This window comes from Triturus cristatus, chromosome 7 (genome assembly GCF_964204655.1).
Source record: "Triturus cristatus chromosome 7, aTriCri1.1, whole genome shotgun sequence".
Classification (NCBI taxonomy): Eukaryota; Metazoa; Chordata; class Amphibia; order Caudata; family Salamandridae; genus Triturus; species Triturus cristatus.
Window position 1 is genome coordinate 950,691,390 of NC_140590.1, and position 26,396 is coordinate 950,717,785.

Here is a 26,396-nt window from a genome sequence, read left to right on the forward strand (position 1 = left end):
AGGGCGAGTGGAACCACACAGAGGAGTCGTCAGCACCATCCCCCCCACTTGAGGGCCTCAGCAGCTCTGAGGATGACTCCCCTGTGGAGGCGGGTGTCAGCAGCCACCAAACCCCAGCTAGTGAGGCTGTCCCCGCCACCACCACCACCACCCTCCCATCGGCTCCCATCCCAGAGGTCCCTGTGGGCGCCCGTGTTCGTGAGCATGTCTCCTTTGTGCCAGGCACCGCACCCCCTGCCCCTGTGTCCCCTGCTGCCCTGAGTGAGGAGTCTGTGGACTTACTTAGACAGATGCATGTAGGGCAGACGTCTATGCTGAAGGTCCTCCATGCACACACAGGTCTGTTGACACAACTGGTGTCATTCATGGAGGGCATTTCCTCGGGCATGTCTGCCCTACAGAGGACCAATCAGTCCGTGGCCTCCTCCCTGACAGCAGCAGTGTCCCTCCTCCAACAGTCCCGCACCCCTCCTACCCCTGCACCACCCACGATTCCTTGCACCCTACCTGTCCCAAGCTCAGAAACCCCCAAACCAAGGTCTAGACATGCACACAAGCAAGCGCAGGGGACTGATACCACACTCACAGGGGCTGGTTTGCAGACACACACAAAGTCATCCACAACCACTCCACAGTCCTCCAAGACCTCTCCCTCCCAGCCCCCTTCCCTTGCCTCACCTGCAACCCCATCTCCCCAGAAGCTCTTCCTCTGTGACCTTGGCCTCTTCCCCACCGACCCAGCAGATCCTGATTACAAGGGGAAGAGGAAGTCCCCACACACAGAGGGGAGTGCCCCTCACACCCAGACACCCTCCCCCAGACGCAGTCAGACAGAGACCCCCACCCGCAAGTCCTCCCGGTGCCAGAAGAGCAAGACCACCACGCAGCTCCAAGGCAAAGTCTCCGTCCTTCATCCCCCAGGCCACCACTCCAGAGGTTCCCCCGCCACACCCTGCCCCGGGTTCCCCCACCCACAGATACACCATTCCCAAAATGCTAAGGCCATCCCCCCCTAGAACTTGCTCCTCCACACCTGGTCAGACGGTTAGTGCCACTGATGTGGGGACCGTGTCCCCCATCATGCCCTGCTGACCTCACCTGCCCCCCATTCCACTCCCATGGATGTAGGCACTGCATTGGAGTCCACTACCACCCCGTCTGACTTGGGCACTGCAGTGGTGAGCCAATCCACTCCATCTGACCTGCCCACTGGAGTTGTGCCGGCACCCACACCATCTGACTTGTGCCCCACAGTTGTGACAGCACCCACCACTTCAGTCAGCTCCACTGCAGTTGCAAGTGTCTCACCTGCATCCACCACCTCTTCACTGCCTCCTTCTGCTGCGCTCTGATCCTGTCCCTGCGGTGCCTGGCCTGCCCCCATGTATGCCCCTCCGAGGGGATGACCCCGGTCCTTAGCAGTGCAGGCAAGAAAGGTGTGACAGTTGTCACTCTACTTCACTCCTTGGCATTTGGACATGGACTGGCCATTGGCCTTTTGTTTGAACAGACGTTTAACTTTTAATATGCTGAATAAAGCTTTTTTCTTTATCCCTGTGAACTAGATTTAGCTGTACATTATGTTGGTAATGTTGAACATGCCCTTGCACCTGTGATGCTTTGTTTACAATGTTGAATACTGATGTTTTGCTGTGAGGTACTCCCTGTGGTCCATGAGATATGTATCCTATTCTGGTGGGTATCCATGTCATCCTTTGCAGCTACCTGGGTGTGTCAGGATCAACTATTTGTGGACATCTCTCTGTGAGCATTTCATTTGCATGGTCACATCTTTGGCTTGCACCCATGCACATATGATGTGCTTCCCATTGTCCAATTTGTCACTTCCACAGACTTTATGCTCATCAACACTGGACCTACAGGTGTGGGCATCATTGTTATAGGAGCAACTGGGTCCTCTGTGCAACTTGCTAGACATATGTTTTGGGTATGTGCAGATGACTTAGGGGAGACTCACGTACCCAGGCTGTTGTGACCAGAGCCTTCATTGTGTGGTAACTGATGGCTGACTGACCAAGTGTTCTGCAGACATGAGTGAGACTTGCGGTGAATGTTTGGCACAGCTGGGCTTCCACAGGAGTTGGGTCCCCTCAAGTAAGTGTGTTGTCCAGTGACATGGCCTGGGCCCATGGTGTGTGTTGTATGAGCATGTGTGTGTGTCCACATCCCTGTTCATACACAGACAGTGTTCCCTTAATATGTTCCTGTTGTTGATGCTTGCTGAGTGGTACTGGGTTCATCCCACTACTTTTCAAATGGGCTACCAGATGTGTGGGTGCATGACACACTACTATTAATTGGTGTATCCTCATTGGGATTTGTCAGTTCTGAGTGGTGATGATGTGGTCAGACACAGATGGAACACAGTCAGGGTTCCTCAAGGCACCTGTTTATTTGCTAAATCATGTCTTTGTCCCTAGGTGGTAGTTTTCAGTGATTGAGACATTTGTATGTGTGTGTGACTGCTCCCACTTGTCGGGTTCATGGCTGCGATGCTGGCAGGTGTCAGCATGTGTGCCTTGTGGTTCTCCTTGGCTTCTGCATTGTCCTGGGACTGTGGCAGGGATTCTGAAGGTTACGTGAGCTTTGAGGTCATGGCCAAGTACCGCATACAGTGCAGTATGTCTGTCATTCCCCAGGGTTGTAAACTGTCCTTGTGTGATGTATCTGTGCACCTTAGTTCCTCCCAACATTCCTGTGTTTATCATGGGTGCATGTGCAATGTCACCTGTCCATGCGGGCTTCACAGATACACATTGTTGCAGTTCAGGGTGTGTGGTGTTGAAGGTGGACTGATGTGAATGTTTGCATGGATGGTCCCCTAGCTCCCGTTTGTCCATGGATGAGGGGCCATGCTGAGTGATTTGTGTTTGTGTATGTGTGAGGTACGTTTGTGGCACAGGACACGTCTGGGTTTCACAGTTTGTACGACATCTGCCTGTGTCATGCATGCTTGTCACCCTAATGTCTGGTCCCTGGGGGTAGTGCTGTTGTGTGTCAGTCTCTTGCTGTGCTAGTTGGTGTTCATTCCCGCTTGTGTCACATGTGTCTGTTGTGCTCCCTCTCATCTCCCAATGCCTGATTGCCCACTGAGGGTGTCCCAATTATGGTTTACTTTTGTATGGCACTGTGTCCACATCTGTGTCACTGTGGTTCTGCCCCCCTCCTGTGTTGTGTAGTTGCCTGGGGATACTGTGACACACACACACACACATGCTGTGTCAGATGTGCAGTGTGAGTTTGCCTGTTTGTGCATCTGCACCAGTGCATTGGTATTGCCGTTGTGGGCCTTTGTCTGGATGCTGTTTCTGTGATTTTGCCTGCTGTCCCTGTGTGTCATATCACATCATTGTGCACATTCATCCTGGTTGTCAGGTGCCATTGCTGGCATGGAATGTGAGTTTGTGTGCTGACACCTACAGTCTACACATGTTGTTTTGATTGGTGTGTCTATTTTCAAGATGTGTGCATGCTTGGTGATGGTCACTTCTGCTTTTGTGTTATTGTACACTGTATGCATTGTCAGCCCCCATGTCTGATGCTTGTCTGCACATGGCCGAGATTGTGTTATGTTTTCACAGCACTGTTAGCCTCACCACATCTCTGTGTGTATGGGACACAACCACTAGTTTGCCCCAGAAGTGTTTAATGTGTTGGGAGCAGGGATCATACATGCTGTTTGTTATTTGCAGCTTTGACCTTGATGACACTTACCTTTTGGTCACTGTGATGAGGGGGGGTTTAGTCCCTATCACCACAATGCTCAACATCAGCTACATTTTGGAAGCCCACACTTAACTTCTGTTCTATACAGTGAGGGGGTGTTCTTTTTACATTGCCACAGTGCTATGGTGATGCTTGCCTTGTGTATGTCACACTCATGTGTTGGTCACACATGTGCTGTTACTTACATTGTATGTTCGTAGCCATAATCACTGTTGTGGGCATTTGTCACAGACTACTCACTGTTGACATGATGTCAGGGGGGATGTATTTTGCTGACATACCTGATGTTGGAGTATGCTGGATGTGTTGCGCATCACCCATCCTATGGCTGGGGGTGGCAGTAGTGATGGGCAACAGGTCCCCTATGGGTGTGGGTGGCAGGGGTGATGGGCAACAGGTCCCCTGTGAGTGGGGGTGGCAGGGGTGATGGGCAACATCGGCCCTATGGCTGGGAGTAGTGATGGGCAACATAAGCCCTATGGGTGGGGGTGGCAGGGGTGATGGGCAACAGGTCCCCTGTGATTGGGGGTGGCAGGGGGGATGGGCAACATCAGCCCTATGGCTGGGGGTGGCAGTAGTGATGGGCAACATCAGCCCTATGGCTGGGGGTGGCAGTAGTGATGGGCAACACATCCCCTGTGGGTGGCAGGGGTGATGGGCAACATAGGCCCTATGGCTGGGGGTGGCAGTAGTGATGGGCAACATCAGCCCTATGGCTGGGGGTGGCAGTAGTGATGGGCAACATAAGCCCTTTGGGTGGGGGTGGCAGGGGTGATTGGCAACAGGTCCCCTGTGAGTGGGAGTGGCAGGGGTGATGGGCAACATCGCCCTATGGCTGGGGGTGGCAGTAGTGATGGGCAACAGGTTCCCTGTGAGTGGGGTGGCAGGGGTGATGGGCAACATCAGCCCTATGGCTGGGGGTGGCAGTAGTGATGGGCAACATAAGCCCTATGGGTGGGGGTGGCAGGGGTGATGGGCAACAGGTCCCCTGTGAGTGGGGGTGGCAGGGGTGATAGGCAACATCAGCCCTATGGCTGGGGATGGCAGTAGTGATGGGCAACATAAGCCCTATGGGTGGGGGTGGCAGGGGTGATGGGCAACAGGTCCCCTGTGAGTGGGGGTGGCAGGGGTGATGGGCAACATCAACCCTATGGCTGGGGGTGGCAGTAGTGATGGGCAACATAAACTCTGTGGGTGGGGGTGTTAGTGGTGCTGGCCATGCAACCCCTATGGTGGGCTGTTGTTAGTGGCCAGGATGTGGATCCCCATGTGTGTGTGTGCCATTTTGCGGGTACGTGTCATTTGTTTATGTGATAGGTGTCTGACTTACCACCTGCGCCGTCGGCATCGGTTCCTGAGCTGGTCATAGATGTAGAGTACTGGTATGACCTGCGTGATGGGATTCATGATGTGTTCGTGTCGTACACGATACTTGTTGCTCCGTCTCGTACCCGCTGCAAGCTGGTCCATCTCGTAGAAGTGTATTGAGTTGTGGCGCGAATCGTAGCTGATATGCTTGTTTTCCGGATCCTGTGATGTCCCGTACGTGGCGACCCGTCCGGCGCATAGGAAGTACGCATCGTACTTGTCATGCCGGAAACTCCTATGGATACTGCTTCCGGGCTACTCGGTTCAGCGTTAGGAGTTACGGCTCAGACGGAGAATGGAGCTTGAATCATGGGCTACGTGTCGGTCGGGTTTTTGGCAGTTATGCGCATCGTACTTACTCTACAGGACGGACCGGCTCCGGGTACGTGTCGGTCGCATGGTAAGGCTACGCACAGCTGTCCGACCGGCTATCGGAATCGGCCCCAAAGACTCATCACGTTTGAAGGGTCACCTGCACGGAATGATGGACTATGCAACAATGCGATGGAACTCGTTCCTCTTGAAACTGAAGTTCAAAATCAGAACTCAAATAAAAGGCAAATTTCTATTCAACCAAACACAGATATCTACGTCAACATGCCCCAACAAGAGCAAGCTACAGTTTCCACAAGACCTGGAGATTTGCCGAAAATTGATCGATCTGCATCTGGCTATTTCATTGACTTTGATTCATTTTCATTGGATCCAAGTGAACCTGAAACAATGCAAGCCCCAAAAACTCGTCTACAAAGATTTAAGGATTTTCTGAACTTTCCTAAAAATACTTACCTGGTATCACCTTGGGTAGAACTCTGGGTAATTACCGGGATACTCTTCTTTCTTTTCTGGATAGGCTTAGTACATGTCTGTCTTTAGTATTCTTATAAATGGAACTTATATTTAGTCCGACGGAACTTTTAAAAGTACCGCATTTATTTTAAAATTTAATTGAGTGATATCATTACCTCCAGTACAGTTTCTGTTGATTGAGATTATGAAACTGTTTAAATATGTTGTCTGATTTAGAAAAATCTGCTGCTTTTTCTAATAATGAAATGTTAGAAGACACATCAGACTTTGAAACAATGTATTGCTATCAACGTTATGGTTATCACTTTCTGTATAAATCTGCTAATCCCAGAAATGCTTTCACATACCACAAATGCGAACATTGCCCGACACCACCAAAAAGCAGTTCAAAGACATTTGCACGGAAATTTCCATATTTTTTAGGGTTTAACACGTCAGACCCAGCCTCATATTATTATAAGGTTGCACCAACACAGAGAAATATGTTGACAAACACAAAACAGATTTATTCTGCTTCCATTATTGCCCAGTTGTCTGAACACGGTTTTGACTTATGGAAAGACACCATAGACTTAAAATCTGTCTGGTGTACTGAGACTGGCAGGTCCAGGGAACAGAGGCACTATTTAGAGCATGCCTTATTCCTCAACAAATAACGTTTTTGAATGAAACAGTGCAACAAATGACCTGTCTTGGATTATTCAAAAACAAAGATTTGAATACACCTCAGTTTGCCCACACCATCACACACTGAGGGTAACATAACATCACAAGTCGAGGTTACACTAGATGCCATCATGCAATACAATAGATCAGAGCCCTATTGGAAGGGATTGTTGAATTGGCCCACAGACACCAATAGCTGTCAGGTAAGATTCATGGGTAAAACCAAAATATTTAGTATCAACAGGCCGGATCCACAGAGACAACACCCGGGGGTAGTGACATTGTACAGGGTTGGGAAGTTATGCCTCAATTGGCTAAAGACCTCAACACTCACACATGTGAAACAACACTTATCATTACTTACAGAGGATGTGGACCTACAGGACTTTTTATTAGGTCCTAGGAAGCCACGTCACAAACGTTTCTATTATGCTGTCTATAATGAGATTTGGAAAATATCACAAGAAGAGGCCACGGAAAGATTACGAGAAATAGATTGTATAAACCTAGAAAAAGCTCTAGCAGTGGTCGACAATGGGTTAACGACAATAACCTCCAGGATATATTCACTGGGCAACATTGTATCTTCTGCTACTGATGTACTAGAACAGGATTTGTAAATATTACAACACGGGCAATCACAATTGCGTTCTATTATGTTATTAAGCTGGACGCTGCAATCCTTGCGCGCAGGCTGTGTGCCTTGGCGTTTCATAAACAGCACGTCTGTTTTCTTCATACAATCTAACAGAAAAACAGATAGAAATAGCAAAGAGGGGAGCAAGTATACAATGCAGCATATTGAAAAACTGGGCAGATTAGCATTTACAGTGGCAGAGTCACCATCCACAGAATGGTTGATCCATGGTCATATAACTCTTCCGGTCACTACTTTTCAATTCCAATATTGCCTTGAACAAATGCAGACGGGCAGATATAAAGAAATGGGTAGGGAATTTATCAAGGAATCTTGGGAATTACTGTACAGGTTTCGAGCCACAGTGGGGATAAAGAGGTATTTTTAAGCGGCACAAACTGCAAGAATTCTTTAAGTGGATCACTCATATGCCAGGATATAATGCTTCATGGGGCCTGTAACGGTTCTGTAGCAAACTTATCCTGTCACTTAAAGGGTTCCCCAGTTGCTGTGATCACTCCAGTGTTCAGGCTACTTTTGAATGGGAGTTCCTTGATGTTGAACGGTCAAGGTTGCTGTGGGATGCTTCTCCGGCATCGCAAATCTGGTAACCGTGAGTTCCAGGGTTAGTTGCTGTATGCAAGTATTGTTTCCACCAAGACATACAGCCAGGGAGGCGCCGTTATGGCCTTTGCTAAATATTTCATTAATACGGTTTGATGCTTTGAGCAGAATGAAAGCCATGCTTATACAGAAATCCGTGTCCTTAACCTCCGCTCGAGAGACTTTTGATCTTCAAGTCGTAGGGTCTTCGGCAGAGAAACAGGCACTTATACATACAAATTGCCCCTTCCATTTCACAGAAATTGTAAATCGTTTCTTGGTAAGAGGGGATTCTAGTGGCACTGTGAGCTAGTTGGTACAAAAATGCCAACATATCCGGTGGGGGTGTTCAGAGTCAGTCTGTTACCAATCCAACAGTGTATGCTGTCCAAACGCGCAGATCCTGTATAACTATTATAGGAGCTACACGACATAGCTAAGAAGCAACCCCCTGAAGGTTTGCGGGTTCTTTAGCCGTTTTGCATGTTTGGTCCTGCAGGACGTCCTCGTGTGAAATTGGTCCACAGACCCACCTGTGGCGAAGTATTGTTTGGGTATCTATTTAAGGCAAGGAATCTGCGTCTACGAGTCTTTATCAGATGAACAAGTAACTTACCTTTGGTAGCACCTTATCTGGTAGGGACTCTAGCCGCAGATTTCTTATTGAACAACCCATTCTCCCTGCTCTGCAGATTTTTAGGAACAGGGCTTTCCCCTTTCAGAGCCCTAGTTTTCCACACCAGTGGTCAGTGAACTCTGTGGCTCTGTACTTTTAGCGCGGAAACTCGCAAAAAATAACAGACGTCAGCGCGCTGGGGTGGCGCCTATGTAGGCACTGCACACATCCTTCCGGTGTGGATGACGCCACGCAGAGCTGAACGATGTCACCTGCTGGCATGCAGGAGTAATGCTCGTGAAATATTTCCCGATCCAGTCTGACATCTGGTAATAATTCTAAGGTAAGGGATTTGTGGCTAGATAGAGTCTCTACCAGATAAGATGTTACAGAAGGTAAGTCCTTTGTTCTTTCTGCCTATATGCACGCCTAAAGGCAAAGAAAGTAACAAGCAGATTCATTTACTTAGCCCTAGTTTTAGCAAAACGGCAAGTTCCCATGAGCTGGATTCTAAGGAACGGATCCAGCCTGCATACTTTACAACGGAAGGCACAGAAGTGGCCTGAATACGAAAGTACTTTGCTGCATATATAGGTGAAAATGGGGAAAATAAAAGCACGCATAACCTCTGCGTGGGATAAAGGTTACGGTTATAATACCTATATTGAGGAGAGAATTGTGTGAAAGTGTGACTTGCTTGCTGTTGACAAGCTATTCATATCTGTTGCAGATTATAAAATGATAATGTGTTTTCAATCAAATAAATATTTGCATGATTCCTTTTTATATGAGTCTAATGAGAAACACTGTTATGTCTGTTTTCAGAGTTATGAAAGAGCACTTGTGAAACTGAAACTCAAAAAGGCAACAGTGGAAAACATTCCAGGAAAAGTAAATTTTGAACCGTTTGAAGAAGACGTGAAAGGGTATGGAATCACGTAAGTTTATACTGGAAGCAGCACTGGCTACAAATCTAGAAAGGATTAGTATAAAAGTGTTATACTTTATCAGTGGCGGCTGGTGACATTTGAAAGATGTGAAGTGTCAACATATGTTCCTGTAATGTGATTAATTGAGCAAGGCTGACACTCTTTAGAAGGTTTCAGGGGGGTTTTCCCCCACGGGAAAATGTTTGCAAAAGCAAGGCCGGATAAGGCATTTTACGGCACAATTTTTCCTTTATTAGCTAATAATCCAAACATGCTGAAGGTGATATTTCTATGCTTTAAATTAACATAGAAATCTGGATAATGAGTACGCAGACAAACTTCGAGCTCCATTCCCATTTTCTGTGGTGTTTACATTACAAAACATAGCAAGAATGCAGTCACATTAAAATGCAAATTCGTTTCAGTTCTGGTATGTCTTGTATTACGGTTACATATATTTCTAACAATCAACCTCCTTTTTTGTGCATATTCAGTTCCATACTAAGTAAAGACTTCTTTAGTTGCAAGTTATTTTTATAGGTGAATTAGAATTCACATTTTCAACATAATAAGTTGTACATTTTCATTAAAAATCCATAACTTGCTTCTAACTTCAGCTACGTCACCAAGAAAAAGTCACAATATTTGGCAGTTTTTGATCTCTCATTTTGGAAATGTGAAATTCTAACTATAATTAAAAAGTGAGTTGCATGTGTAAGATGTGTTCTCATTTTTAAAAATGTATATATATATTGCTAGCTACTGATTGTTGATGACCATTTATTGAATTGCATGAATATGCTGCTAATTTTTTATGAGTTTTGATGGGTCTCTTAGGATATGACAGCCCAAAAGTGCCACACAAGTGGGAGATTACTAACACCTTTAATCAGACTCAAACATTGCAGGAAGCCATGCTTCTTCTGTCTTAAGCCATGTCCCGACCGCAATGATCATGCCCCTCTCTGGCTCAAACCTATTAGGCCTATGTCCTTTCTGGACCACATCTCACTTCCTTCACCACACCCATTTTTAAATCTATCTTACCATTTAAGTTGTCATGTTGGGGTGCTCAACCCAACCCCTAGTACCACACTTCTTAGTATTTCAAAAGCTGCCATTTTTGGGAGTTTGCATGTTGAACCTGACTACAGTATTTTGTGGAGTATGCACTTCTCTTTCAAATACGTCCTAAGGAGTGGATTATAGTTTGCAACTTTTTTTGTGGAAGAAATGTTACAACGAAAAAATATTTTGTGTTACACAAATCTGATTCACAAAGAGCCACATGTATTAAAAGGGTCCTGTAGTTTTGGTGGACGAGCATCTGAAGGATGGTGATCAGTTTGCTCTCATCTGTTAGCTAGCCCTAAAACGTTTGGTGGGTGAAGCTAAATGCATTCTCAGCTCCTCATATGTTGTCTTCATCCAATTAACCCAGTAGTGACCTGATGGTCTTCAACCTTCTCACAGACTAACCTTTAATTCAGAGCCATTGTTCTGTACCAATGTGACTGTTACTATGTTCCATGTCAGCTCTGCAATCTGCAGCTCGTGGTTCTTTAGTTCATGCTTTGAGTTCTTGGATTATGTACAATATTTGTTCTCCAGCACTGGAGCGTTTAAAGAATCACATGTTTCAATTGATGCCCTCATGCCAGGCTGGGAACCCTCAGTCAATGTAACACATCAATATTCCAGTACAGCTACTAACATTGAAAATAATATTAAAAACAATCATCCAACCAATCAGTTTTGTTAGCTCAGAGCGCCAACCCTCCTTAGAGACACCAACTTTCAGACTTTCTACTTTGCATCTGCTGAATGGATGGTGACCTTCTGCTCTTCTCCTGAAGTGAACTTAACTATTTTTCAGCTTTTCTGTTTTCTGGAATGTTCATCCTTCACCCCCTTGTGTATAAGGTGAGTGTCATCCACATGTTTGTGGTTGGATTGTTGATCGCAGAGACGTCTGTCATATCATGATAGATACTCTAAGAAATAAAAGACTTTTTAATCTGTGTATGTCCTATTGAGCAAGAGTGTTTTTGTGGGTGATCCATGTACAAATGGCCACAAATGCCTAAAAAAGGATGAGCATTCTGCAACACAGTGCATCATTTGCAAGAACATTAGCACCATGACACTCCTGGAAAGTGAAGGCCTGCTGTTACTATCACTTGAGGCACCTTCACCTAGAGGTGACTTCTTAAAGAGTGCTCCCCTTGACATTGCTGCAAAAGCCAGATCGTGAAAAGAAGACAGCTGAAAAGATCTTGTCAGTGAAGCTCTTTCTGGTTCTGCCTCTAAGTACAAGACGTCTAGCGCAGGAGAGAAACCTCCTGTCAAGACCAAGGCACACAAGACCAGTGAGGGGTTAGTATTAGCTCCTGTGACAGTCTGTTGAGATCCACTTTGAAATAGACTGTCCCCAACAATGTCCCATCAACGAGCAGAGCCCCTATTGTTGAAGCCATTGTCAGCGCCAGAGTTGCCAGTGAGCAAGAGACAGTCCACGAAGGCACCAACGTCGATGTCAAAGGCTGCATCGATAACGCTTTGTTGACGAGTAAACCACAAAGAACCCCAGGCCTGGGAAAAATGTTAATTACTCCAGCATAATTGGTGCAATTTTGTTAATTTCACATAAAGAAATTTACTTGAAATTACAAAAAAGTTTGCTATTACGCCACTTCACGTAATTTCAGGGAGAAATTTTAATACAAGATGTACCGTTTGGGTAATTGTTTAACACAAAGTGCATTTCAAGTAGATTTTTTACCCCAATGGACTGCTCAGGTAATTTTTGAGTGTGAAACTACAACTCAGAATGCGAGCGGCTGGAAATGAACTTGAAATAATATTTTAAAGTTACGTTTTTACCCAGAGACTGTTCAAGTAATTATTTGAGTACAAGATGCATTTTGCGTAATTCCACATGATTTTGAGTAATAATGAGGTAACTTCGAATAATTATTCTACAGCAAAGTACACAAGTTTCTCACACCCCTAATTCAGTGCTGGAGATGTCCATCGATGACATGCAAGACCTTAACGATGACTAAGCCATCAACAATAACATCCCCTACTTTGGCTCACTTGATGAAGATGCTCTTGAGAACGACTTGGTGGACGATGGTATCACAAATGTTACCATCTGTACTGAAGATGATCCTGGTCACTTCAAAGACAAGGACAACAACATTGACGCATGCACTCACTATGTTTTGAAGTATAATCCAAAGTTGTAGACATGACTTTTGATGCTGAGCACTTGTTTGGTAGACATGCTAATGAGCAACCGCGGCCCGTGCAGGTAGGAGCGGTGGTGCTGGGTAGGGGGGATTTTGATGGACGATGACGAGGGATAATTAAATAATAATGAATGAGGCAGTCTTACCAGTACAGATGCCAGTACAGTCAGTGAGGGTACTACCTGTCTTAGTTTCATCTGCTTAGGTAAGGTCACTATGGCTAACAAAGACAAAATGTCACCCAATATGGGAAATACCACTAAACTACCACTGTTAGCTCTCACCTGTTGTTTCCGCAGGAACGATATACAAGTTTCAGAAGAAAGGTCCCAACTTCCCCTACTCATAGAGTATGCCTAACAATGTCAAATCAAGTCTGGTGTAATGGGGAAGAGGGGAAACAAAGGAAGAAAAATGAAGAAGTGCCCCACCGTCTAACCAGTGAAGCAGGTAAGGTTCAACTCAATCATATGTGTTCTCTGTATGTAAAGAGCAGAGAAGGAGGATTAATGTATGTGGTTGTTTATCTTCTAGGACTTTACATTTCTATGTAACTGTTTCTATAATGTAAAGACTTTTGCTACATGTTTAACTTCCCTCTTCCACTATAAATCAATTCCAGTCCATACAGAATCATTGGTGCAATCTGTTTGTAAAAAGGATAGAGAATAAAGACACGTTTTGTACACCCACTTTGGTAGTGCAACTATGAAATTATGAATACATGTAACCACAAGCAGTGAGTTAAGTATAGCCCAAACATTCATATATCCATAAAGGAAATAATGAGGGAATATGCAACAGTATGACTAGTTCCCTTTAAAAAAAAAACACAAAATGGGGTGTGGCCAAGATGGCGACGGAGTAGGACGTGCCTGCTCGTCGCTCCGGCTCTGATTCCGGGCCCCCGGCCTTAGCTTTGAGTATAGGTGCCACTAGATGAGCCCCTTACCTCTGGGGGCACTCCGGAGGCAGCGCTGACAAGCTGGGAGTTCCTGATCAGGGTGCGGGTCCCTCTACCACCAAGTAACAGGCGGACAAAGTCCTGCAGGGTGCGGCCTAGAGTGAAGCTGCACCGGACCCTGTAATGCAGCAGAAGCAAGTCGGAGAGACCACCAACGGCAGAAAGCGGTACGGTAGAGCAGCGCCGCCGCTGATGTGGAACTGTGGGGGACCCCATAGATGTCCTTGATAGCAGCAGAAGGAGTCTGTAGAGACATTGGTGGACCTGGCCCCGATTGCGACAAGCTGCCAGGACAGGGCCATGAGGGGAGGAAGGCTGGCAACGGACGACAGAGGCTCCGTAAGTCAAAAGAGCGGTGTGCGCTGGCAGAGCTTCCTCCCAACCCCGGGATCGGTGACGAGCGCATCCCCACTCGGAGGGGCTAGTAGAGGTGAGCGGGAACTGCTGGGCGAAGACACTGCGGGAGGCCGAAGCAAGGGTTCAGCAGGCCGCAGCTGAGCGACGTCTGAGACCGGGGTGGCACGACCACACAAGCCGAAGCAGGAAGCAAGCTGAAATTCCAGGTAGCAGCGCATGATAAGCCTGAATTCCATGCGCCCCCGAGGCTGACACTGCTTCACCCCAGCTACAATCGGCCTGCAGGAGTCAGGTGGGCAGTGGAGGGGGCTCCGTCCGCAAGCCGTATAGTGTGCCTGGGAGGGAGCCAGGAGCAGCCCCTGCCGCGACGAGCAATGGTTCCGGCCTGAGGTGGGTGAGATCCGCCGATCCCCCCTCCGCTGGAAGCGAGTGGGGAAGAAGACTGTCCCCACAACAGGACACAGATCAGTGTAGGCCCAGGAGGAGCGGTATTCCCCCAACAAGTGTATGGGCCCCGGGACAAGCTGCGGTCCCCTTAGCACATATGCAGCCGGGGGGGGTCAGTACGAACGGCTGCGCGGTGCCTCCAGCCCTTACGCATAAAAGGGACCAGCACTACGTGAGACCTCAACTCTGCTTTAACAAAGCCTATTAGAGGGAGCAGACGGCAGAGGGGCATTCAAAAGGGGCAGATCCACCACACAAGGGAACGTTTGGACTTCAGCAAAGGGGAAGGATTACTGTCGCCTTTTAGCATAAAAGTACTCAAGTTGAAGGCTCTAAACAAAGGGCTACTCCTGCGATACCAGGAGCACTGGATTTCCCCCGGGTGTAATAGAAAGGACGAGTGCCCCTGGCTCATTTCCTAAGCAAAGGGGTTAGTCGAGTTCCCAGAAAGCAGATCATGGCGACCGCAAAAGGGGGGGAAAAGGTTGTTCAGGGAAATGCTGCTCAAAACACCAGCAACAAATACAGAGAGAAACACCAAAGCGAGGGATTACGGAGACACTGAGGCGCCACTTACCTGTACTTTCATCGAGACCCTGTTTGCTTCACTGAGAGACGATTTTAAGCAGATGAAGACGGAAATCACGCAGGAAATCAAGGAGGTGAGGAGAGATGTGGACTCTCTGGGAAACAGGGTTGATACCCTGAGACACAAAATTCAAGCAGGGATGAAGGGATCGAACTTTTACAGCAAGAGGTACTTCGCTTGAGGGCTCAGCACCTAGACCTCCAGGCCCACGCGGAGGACCTGGAGAATCTTTCTAGGTGCAACAACATCCGCATTCGCAGTATCCCTCGGGGGCGGAAGGCCAAAACATCGGAGAGTATTTGGAGGGCCTCTTTAGGTTTATCCTTGGTGCCTCAGAGGATATGGAGGTTAAGCTAGATCGTACACGCCAGATAGGCCCCGGGAAACTCTTACTGGCCCCTCCCGATATTCTAACTTGTGTACACGATTTCCAATTGAAATGGAAAATACAACAACAAGCCAGAGACTGCACCTCACTGCAATACCAGGGGCACCGACCTCTCCTAATCCAAGACCTAGCAGCATCAACCGTCCAAAAACGAAGAGCATTCCAACCCATCACTATACACCTCCGGGACAACAAATTCCCGTACTCATGGGGGCACCCTTTCCGTCTGATTTTCCGCCTAAATGGGAAGACCCACCTAGTCCGTTCGGTCAAAGAAGCTCGCCAACTACTTAACATCTCAAAGGATCCGGAGTCAGCAACGGATCTGCTCTCACCCACGAGGTCGAGGATTAGGTGGCTGGAGAATGGCGGGAGCGAGCCCCCTGAAATCGCGTCCCGATCCAGATACAATAGCAAAAGAGAGACAAGCAGTTTTGGCATCTTTGGAAGAAGACTCCAGAATCCCAGACTGAGCAGACAGGGGACAGAGTTTGAGCGTCTTCATGCTCCTTGTGACTATATAGGCGCATTCACTATTTGGTACACAGCCAGGGTCTGGGAGGGGCTGAGCGGTCTGATCCGGACTTCTTCCACCTCCACCTTGTGGGAATGCATTCCTGGAACACTTATGATCTACTTTGTGTTGTTTTGTTAAATTGTTATATTTGTTGGGGTTGTTGTTTCGTTGGGGGGGCTCTCCTCGCGACACTCTCGCGCCATTAGCATTACTTCACCAAGAGCAATGAACAGGTCGATACACTACGTTAGCCCACACTTTACATCCCAAAGTATCGCACAGCAGCTTCATAGCCACTCCCTAGATCACCATAATGTCCCAACCTCTTAAAATTCTGACCCTGAACGTAAAAGGCCATAATGTCATATCTGGAACATTCTGATGCCCACATCTGCCTGCTCCATGAGACTCATTTCCTATCAGGAGACGCACACAAATTGCGTTCACTTGCCTTCCCACAGCAGTTCTTTTCCTCCCTTCCCACCAAATAGATGGGAGTGACCATCCTATTGTCTAGAAAATTGACCGGGAAGATAGGACATAAACAAGCCGAACTCAAGGACCGGTTTTAGCTTACACATTCTCTGTGGGCCCACAAACAATCACCATAGGCACTGTCTACGCTCCCAACGAGGGACAGGAGGAATACCTATCGAAACTGGTGCAAGAAATGAGCGCTTCCCAGAGCAGGGCAATTCCTTTGGGTGCAGACCTAGACATAGTCTTCGACATTGCCCTAGATAGATCAGCCCAGAGGCAGGGGCAGATGGGGGCCCTTTCCATAGCAGGGAAGCAGATGCTTCCTGAGGCGGGAATCATAGAAATGTGGAGAGAGAAAAACCCTTCATCACGAGAATATTCTTACTACTCACACTGACACAAAACGCATGCAAGAAATGATTATTTGTTATGCACGACAAGACTCATACCTTATGCCAAGCAAATAGAAATCCAGCCACGGACCCTGTTGGACCACTTGGCTATTACCCTAACACTTTCACTGCTACTGGGTCCCTTATATCCCCGTACTTAGCTCTTGCGCAACACGCTGCTACACAAACCTGAGGTGGTCCAACACATTTCAAACACTTTGCAAGATTACTTGGCAGTAAACGATACGCCTGAAACCCAAATAGACACCTTATGGGATGCCCTAAGGGCTGTAGTGAGGGGATAATTTATTGCTATCGCAGCTTCAGAGAGCAGGATGCGCAAGGGAAAGAGAGAGCTCTTGAAACAACAGACAGGGGAGTTGGAAAGGATACACCAGACAGCTAACAGCAGCGCGTTCTCAATTAGCAGCGCTTGATTTGGACAGAGCTGAGTATGCGGCTCTTAGACTCCATCACCACTTCTACACATGAGGCGATAGGGCAGGGAGACTCTTAGCCCACAGGCTACGCACGCAGCGGCAGACATCCACTATTGACTCCGTAATAGCCCCCAATGGGGAGGAGAGGGTTACAGATCGGGGCATTGCCGAAACCTTTCGCCAATTTTATACAGAACTTTATACAGCATAAGATCTTTCAACAGGGAGTTCCCACCTCTACTCTCACCTCTGACCAAGTGAAAGAGATAGCAGCCCTGATTAGAATTGAGGAGGTAATTTCAGCTATTGCCAAACTAAAACACCTCAAATCCCCAGGACCGGATGGATTTTTGGCAGCATTTTTTAAAGCCTTCTGTCCCATACTGGCTCCCCTCCTCACGAGAGTATTTAACACGGTGGGGATATCATCTACTCTTCCCAATTCGATGCTGGGAGCATCTGTGATTGTAATACCTAAAAGTGGGAAAGACAAATGGCAAGGCGCTTCATACAGGCCCATCTCCCTCCTAAATATATATTTTAAGTTGCTAACAGGGGTGCTTGCATCTAGACTGTCACCACTGCAACCTGGCCTGATAGATCCGGGCGGAAAAAGCATTTGATAGTGTGAAATGGCAGTATCTGAAGGCATCGCTGCAGCATTTTGGTCTCCCGGAGAGGTTCATCGCCTGGGTTTTTAGTAGCTACACCAAACTAGTTGCTACAGTCCGAGTGAATGGGTACACTTCCTCCCCGTTCCCCATACAGAGAGGGACTCGCCAAGGCTGTCCCCTCTCCCCTTTGCTTTTTGCCTTAATCATGGAGCCAATGGCTCAGCGTATTAAAGATTACCCGCTTGTCTCCGACATTCGCTTTTGGGGGGTGGGGGAGGGGGGGGACATCAACACAATCAGCCTATATGTGGATGAAAGTAATATTGACATTAGAGCATTCCCGGGAGTCGGTCCCAGCTGTATTGTCGGAACTTGAGCGCTTTTCTCAAGCTGCAGGGTTCAAAATAAATGTACATAAATCAAAGGCCCTTAATCTCACCTTACAACCCTCTACATTAAGCTCCTTACAGAGTGCACTCCCCATTGGCTACGGTGGCCATTCCCTACCTGGGAATACAACTATCAGCATCAATCAAAGACACTATATCGCTGAATTACACCGCTTAGGTTAGGGAGGACATACGTCACTGGAGACCTTGCGCTTTGTCTTGGCTTGGTCGAATAGCCTCCACTAAAATGTCCATACTGCCAAGGATCTTATTCCTATTCCAGACCCTTCTGTTGGAACCACCCCAAGGCATGCTGCGCACACTCCAGCAGGAGCTCAAATCATTTATCTGGGCAGGCAAGCAACCTAGAATGCGACGAGAATTGAGTTACAGACCTCCCGAGAGAGGGACGCCGGGGGTCTCAAATTTACAAGATTACTTCTGGGCAGCTCAGACTAGAACGTTCATTGAGTGGTCGCGCCCGGAGTCTGAAAAGCATTGGCTTTTCATATACAAAGCGTTAGCGGGTAGTCACTATGGCAAATACCTTACTTGACTAAAGCAGCCAGACCCAGAAATCTTTGCCTTTCGTGTGTCACGAGAGTCCCCCTTAAAGCTTGGGACAAAATAGTGGCCAAAAGAAACCTTACTACCTTCCCGTCCCCTCTGACACCCATTGTCGAAAATTTCTCCTCATCGGGAATGGATGCTAAGGCTTTCACATGCTGGACAAGGGAGGGAAGTAATCAATCGGGCACTTATTCGATGAGAGGGGCCCACTTTATTTTGAGGACATCCGCGGTCAGCAGGGTCTCCCTGAATCAGAACGTTTTCACTTTCAACAGATAAGACACTGGATCATGCACCCAGACGTTCGTCCACTTGCCCAGCGCTGCCTCACTGTTTTCGAAAAATGGCTGCTCTCTAGGTCAGACGTCGCCCATCTTATATTGCAGCTATACTGTTTAAACAGACAGGCCCCTTCCTCCCATAAGTCACCGAGTCAAAGGAGGTGGGAACTGGATATAGAACACACCCTCTCTCAGCGCCAATGGGAGGATATCTACTACAGCGCTAAGCATACTGCACGCTACATGGCCAGTGTAGAAACAGCCACCAAGATAGCAACTTATTGGTACTACACTCCTGCCCGTCTCCACAAGTGCAACCCGTCAAAAGATCCTTTATGCTGGTGTGGGTGCGGTTTGCCGGGCACCCTGACCCACGTTCTGTGGGATTGCCCTTGTCTGCATTCCTACTGTGTGCAGGTACTACGGGACATGGACACCTATTTCAATACGATACATCCTCCTGGGTTTACTGAACACCCTCATGTTGCCTCTCAAATCACTTAGAGGCCGCCAAATCGCATTAGCCTTCGGGGCATCCCTTCAAAACATTATCACACACTGGGGTTCCACCTGCCAACCTACATACATGGGATGGCTACATTGCATGTGGCACATTCTTGGCAGGGAGAGGATCTCACCTTCACTCACTAATAAGGGCACCTTATTCCCTAAGCTGTGGAAACCCTTCTTATCGCTGCTATCTACTGAGTTTAATGAAATTACCTGCCCTAAATTTTGAGGTTGATACACCTTCCTGAACAGGAGCAGGGGAGCTTTCAAAGCAAAGCATAATCAACTTGAACACGCACAAAGCTGGGTGAAAAGGAGGAGGGGTTGGGGGTAATCATTGGGGTTGTTAATCAAGTACTTTATGGCTTCCCCCACTTTGTGGGAGGTCAGTTTGTATATTTTGTTTATTGCTGTTTATCTGTGGTTTGTGCAAAACTCAATAAAGAAATTTTAAACCTAAAAAAAAAAGATATGCAGGCTTTAACTAGGTCTCCTTAATGTCAGGAAACACTTAAATGTGCCGTTTCTACTTTACGGCTTTACCCATTGTGCACAGAGAGAATAGAGACTCTCCAAGGCCGTGGGACCACAATCAGATTAGTAATTTGCATTTCATAAGCATGCCAGCATGAAACGCTTTACCGCCTTAAAATGCCTTTATGATACTTTAGATTTTCTCTTTTCTTTGTTTTTACAGGAGCAGAATATGCGGGATATCCAGGCACCGACGAAGAGGGTAATAGCCCGAACCGTGGATTGCCGCCACACAGACTGATAACGGAACGCCAACCACAGCGATCTCAAAAAAACTGGGAAGTGACAAGGTGAATATTCTGGACGCGGAAGAGAAGCACGCGATGAATAGAACGTTAAGCGCTTTTCCACAACGGAGGGATAGCATTCACAATAACCACCATTCAAAAAAGAAGAGGATAAGGCTGTACTTGGCTTGTCTGCTTCTTTGACATTTGTCTCAGTGAGGAGACAGATGCAAGCAGTCGTTTCAGCTTGATGAAACATCACTTCAGACATCTGGTTCTGAATATAATCTGGTATGTACATTCAGTAGAGTTCATATCTGATAGAGACTTCTAGCTGCAGATTCCTTACCTTTGAATTTCCCAGGCGTCAGGCTGGATCCAGAAACTTTTGCTGAGCAATACCCCTGCGCTTGACATCGGGTGGCTCCATTCGGCTCCGCGTGATGTCAGCGTCGTTAGTGTTGATTATGACGTTGCGGTACCTAAATAGGTGCCACCCAGGTGCGCGATGTCAGTTCCTTTCTTTCCACGCCAGTTAAGCACTGATCCCGAAGGAGCTACCCCTCTGCCGCTTTTTGGCAGGCTTTTTCTCGACCTTTGTCGAATGCTAGGATTTTGTTCCGACTTGGTGTGCGATGGATGTCTTCGAGGAAGACCGGTTTCAAGCCGTGCGGGGCCTGTTCCCGCATAATGTGGGTCACTGATCCCCATCCTATCTGTCTCTGGTGTCTTGAACGCGGCCACAATTCGAAGTCATGCTTGGACTGCTAAGCCATGGCTTTGAAGACCTTGATGGGAGTGGGCGATGAAGCTTCTCGAGGCCCAGCAGTCAACACCGTCCAGCGAGACTCCGTGGAAGTCCCGGTCCGGTTTGAAGAAGAGCAGGTCGTGCGACCAGCTTCCGGAGCCCTAAGTCCTCTTCCTCCCACTCGAGGTCCTCGGGACACTCTGGGAAGAGGGATAAGAAGAAGTCCAAGCAGACTCCATCTTCGCCTCAACTTGCATCCGTCGTCGAAAGAGGTAAGGAGCACCGACGCTCTAAGCACGGTTCCGCGGTGCTGGAGTCAACTTCGTGCCTCTCCCCCTTTCCGGGATCCGGAGCGACTCCCGCTCAAATAAAAGTTTTACGAGGCCATGCACGTGTAATTAAGCGGAACGACCCTACTAATGAGCCTTCAGGCCAGCAGGGTCGAAAGGGGCCCCATTGGGTTTGACGCTGTCAGCTCCGGCCACGGCGCCAGTGGGTCCTCCGGGATCCGATCCGGTTCGATGCAGATTGTGCCTTCATAACCTCCCCTGGCGTAGGATCCGATGTCGGTGCCTACGATGTCACCGATGCCCATCGGTGGCGTGAGCCCCATCCTCATCCCCGACGACACGGAGTCGGAACGATGCCGATTCCGACGTCGACAAAACCCAGAGGTTCTATGTTGTTGCCTGAGCATTTTGAAGATGTGCTAGGCTCAGGAGAGGACTGGGAGGGGTCTGGGGACCCTCTTGAAAACCAGGATGAGTCTGAGGGGAATTTGGACTGATATGGAGGATTTGGGGAGGCCAGTCGACTGGATATTTCCCTAGATACTGCATCCTACACCATGGTGGTAAAAAGGGCAGCTGAGGTCCTTGGACTAGAGCTGCTCTCAGTGCAGGTCAGGTCTAATTTCCTGACCGAGGTGCTTCAACCTGGGGCTTCCACATCCGAACCCCTTTTTGCCCTTTAATAAGGCACTTACGAACGTCCTTCTAGGTACACGGTCCAAACCTAGCACAGGAGATACTGTGAATAGGACGATTGCACGCCACCATCACCCAGCTCTGGGCGACCTCAAGTTCCTCAGCCAAAACCCCACCCCAAAGAGTTTTGTAGTGCAGTTCTCTACCTCCCAGGGCCTGTTCCCTTCTGCCCTTCCGGATAGGGAACACAAGAGGCCGGACTCATTCGGAAAGAAAACACAAACGGACAGTGGTATTGTTTTTAGGAAACTGCCGCCACTCAGTAGATTTGCACTAATATCGATATGTGAAGCCTATTCTGGTCTTGTGCTGTAAGGTGAAGAGCACCACCGATCTCCCCAAAGTTGCTGACCTAAGCCAACTGAACATACAAAGAAATTCCTCACCACACGAAAGTCATGTCACAATAATAATCACAGTGCAAAATGTGAGCACAAATTCAATACAGTAAATTAGTTCTTGTTCTTATCTTTTTATTCTTTAGATCTTCATACAGCCTCTGCTGAGGATGTTCATTCGGAAAGAAGTTGTTTTCTTCCTCCAGCCTAGCATTGGGTTTGGTGAATGCCGCATGCTTATTAGGCTGTTTCTCCCATTCTCTTTGGCTGACGGTTGCGCAAGTGCTGCCACAAGTCCCGGAAGAGGCAAGCTCTCAAGGATGGGAGAGATGCTGTCAAGGATGGGAGAGATGCAGCAAAATTCCCCATACGGTATTGCCTAGATATGACCGATTTGTTTAGCAGATCGATTTTAATGACGATGGCCTTGAGACACCATGCCTGGCTTCGAACAACTGCCTTCTCGGACGATGTCCAAGCCAATCTGATGGACATGCCCATTGATGGAACCCGCCTTTTTGGGTAAAAGGCAGACTCAGCCCTGTTGGTTCAAGGACTCACGAGCTACGGCCAGATCCTCGGGGCTCTCCTCCACCCCATGGCTAGTCTTCCTTTCGCACCTTTTATGGCAATGGAAGGGGTTTCCAGCCGCGTCAGCCCTATACCAGGCACAGTCCTCCACAGACTGCCCAAGCTGTGCGAAGACGTGGATGCGTTGGATTCTGATCCCGGAATGAAGGCCAGAAGTCGTCAACCACGCTGCCCCCAGCAGCTACAGCCTCCAAGCATCCTAGGCTGATTCTGCAGGACTCCATTACTCCAGTTAGTGGGAGAATTCGTCATCCTCTCCCCCACTGGAGATCCATAACATCGGACAAGTGGGTCTTGCCGATCGTCCAGGAAGGTTATTCTCTACCTTTACTTTCTTTCCTCCTCCTATCCTGCCAAATCAGGAACGGCTGATGGAGGATTATTTAAAGTTGCTACAAGAGGAATTTCCAGCTCTCTTGGCTAAGGGAGCTATAGAAAGGGTCCCAGTTTCAGAAGTAGGCAGTGGGTGTTTCAGCTACTTTCAGATTCTGAAGAACAAGGGGGGAAGGCCCATTTTGGATCTCCGGGCAGTCAATCCCTTCCTCAAAAAGGAGAAATTCAGAATGCTTGCTCTGGCTCAGGTCTTGACTACCCTAGACCAAGAAGACTAGATGGTGGCGTTGGACCTGCAGGACACGTATTTACACTTCCATCCTGCTGGGCCACAGGCGTTACCTGCAGTTCAAGATGGGTCACGAGCACTTTCAGTTTACCATGCTCACCTTCGGCCTTACCAGTGCCTCTCGGGTGTTCACTAAGGTGATGGTGGTGGTTGCTGCTCATCTGCGCAGGTTAGGGGTATCCGTCTTCCCCTACCTCGACGACTGGCTGTTGAAGGCGTCCTCCCCCCAGATAGTCGTCTCCCTCCTCAGACTACGGTGAACGTTCTGCATTTGCTGGGGTTCTCTATAAATGTGCCAAAGTCACACCTGGCTCCTTTTCAGATGCTCCCTTTCAGAGGAGTGCATTTTCAGGCCTATCCTCCCGAGCAGCAAGTCAGGCTATAATGCCGATATTTCAGCCTCTAGTCTGGATTTCGGTGAGACAGACTCCGAGGCTGTTGGGCCTCATGGCCTCCTGCATCCTGTTGGTAAGACGTGCCAGGTTGCATATGTGGGCTCTGCAGTGGGACTTGAAGTTCCAGTAGGCACAACTTCAGGGAAATCTCACCGTCGTGGTTCAGATTTTGGAAGGAACTGCAGAAGATCTACAGTGATGGTTAACAAAGTGGAAGGGGCAGACCCCTCTCCCTTCCACAACCAGATCTCAGTTGTGACAGATGCGTCACTTCTGGGATGGGGCAGACACCTGGGAGAGGTGGAGATCAGGGGAAACTGGTCCTCGGCGGAGTTGGGGATCCACATAAATTTGTTGGAGCTGCGAGCGATTTGGTTGGCATTGAAAGCATTTTTTCCCTATGTCAAGGAGAAGTTATTGCAGGTGTTCACGGACATCACCACCATGTGCTGCAACAAACAGGACTGGGTGGGATCATAGACCCTTTGTCGAGAGGCTATTCATCTCTGGACATGGCTGGAACAGTAGGGCATAACCCTGGTGGTTCAACACCTGGTAGGTTCTTTGAACGCCAGGCCGGATTAACTCAGCCGTCGATGCCTAGCATATCACGAATGGCATCTCCAGTCAGACGTGGCGCAAGGTCTCTTTCAGCAGTGAGTAGAATCTTGGTTAGATTTGTTCGCCTCTGAAGAGAACGCACAGTGTCAGTGGTACTGCACGCTGGAGTTTCCAAGGCGGCTATCGCTCGGCTACGCTTTTCATCGCAAGTGAAGCTCAGGCCTATTGTACGCCTTTCCACCGATACCACTCCTGCCCAGGGTTCTGAAGAAGATCAGGAGTGATCGGGCCCAAGTCATTCTTGTAGCTCCAGACTGGGAAAGGAGAGTCTGGTATCCAAAGCTTCTGAGAATGAGTATCGATCCTCTGATCAGGCTGCCCCTTCGGGAGGATCTTTTGTCGCAGCAGCAGGGGAGGGTTCTCCACCTGAACCTGTGAACTGTGCGCCTCCATGCGTGGAGATTGAGCAGTGACAGTTGATAGCTTTTGACCTTCCCCCCTAAGTCTGTAACATTACTCTGGCTGCCAGACAGTACTCCACTAAGACGGTAAACGCCTGCAGAAATTTGTATTATACTGTACAGAAAGGTCCATTGACCCTCTTTGTGATTCTCTTTCCACTGTCCTTTTATTCATTCTAACCCTTGCCCTGAAGGGCTTGGCTTTGGGAACTCTCAGGGGTTACCTTTCTGCTCTGTCTGCTTTTTTGTGGTTGCCTGTGAACAAACACGAGGAAGCCAAAGTAGGAGAGGCGAATATACTGTCTTTTATTTCGGATTATACATCAGGTTTAATGGGTGACAGAATTACTTTGCTCCTTAACGTCAAGGCTGGGCAGAAGTCAAAAACGGTTCTTCCTTCTCTTCCGGCAGATGAAGGCGTCAATACCCAAATCATTAAAAAACAAAAAAAAAAAAAAATAGGGTCAGGTCAGGGTCACTTAGCAAAAGCAGTGGTAGGGGAAAGAGGGTGGGGGAAAAGCACCCGGACTGTCACCAAGCGGTTGTGGTTGTAGTGCAAGAATCCTTGAGGTTACTAGAGCCCTCCCTCTACCCCTGGTAGATTGTCCAACGAGGTACTGATAGCCCTATTTGAAAACCATCCTCGGACTCTAGCACGTACCTCGGGGAGCTAAGCACCTCCGGGAGCGTGGCTGGCGTTGTCGCTGTACCGGATTGGGTCCGGCTCCCTCTCTCGGCGATGTTCCCGGCTCCTCCGTTCTGCCTCCGTCTCCCTCTCTCGGCAATATCTCCAGTTCTGTGGTTCCTGTTTGGAATCTGGTGCTCCTGTTTCGGAGTATCCACGAGACGTCAGGGCTGGATTCTCTGGAATATCCTCGACTCCTTCGGTGATGTCTTCACTCAGTCCTTTTTGAATAGCAGCACACTCCCTGTCTTTTGCCTGCGATTCAAATACTGGTACTTCCCCATACGTCATCCTGAGCAGATCATGTGACCCTGTCACATGGGTGGAAACATCATCGCGGTGGCGACCGGAATTAAAAGGGGGCGCTATTTTCCGAGACTTGTGGTTTCCACGTTGGCTGTAAATAAAGAACAGGTGAGAGGTAAGGGGGCAACTGTTCATCATCTTCTTCCTTCATCTGACCATGGAGGGGCACACCCCTCCCCTAGTCAGTTCACGTTCGGGGAACTGCGAGCCACGGGACAAGAATCAGCATTTGCATTACTACTACCTTTCCTGTGCCTAATTTCGAAAGAGAAGGGCTGGAGAGAGAGGAACCACCTAAGGACCCTGGGATTATTGCCTTTGTTGCGAGCTAGCCATTGAAGAGGAGTATGATCGGTGTAAAGCAGGAACGGGGC

General features: G+C 48.3%; 1 protein-coding gene across 1 annotated transcript in view; it reads left to right on the top strand.

Moving 5' to 3' along the window:
• PKD2L2 (polycystin 2 like 2, transient receptor potential cation channel) overlaps window positions 1-26,396 on the top strand; it is a 1,478,337-nt gene that overhangs the window by 1,215,232 nt on the left and 236,709 nt on the right. Inside the window, exon 11 of the mRNA XM_085615012.1 lies at window positions 9,273-9,373. Coding sequence (XP_085471138.1) covers window positions 9,273-9,373 — 101 coding nt within the window. The remainder of the gene's footprint in view (window positions 1-9,272; window positions 9,374-26,396) is intronic.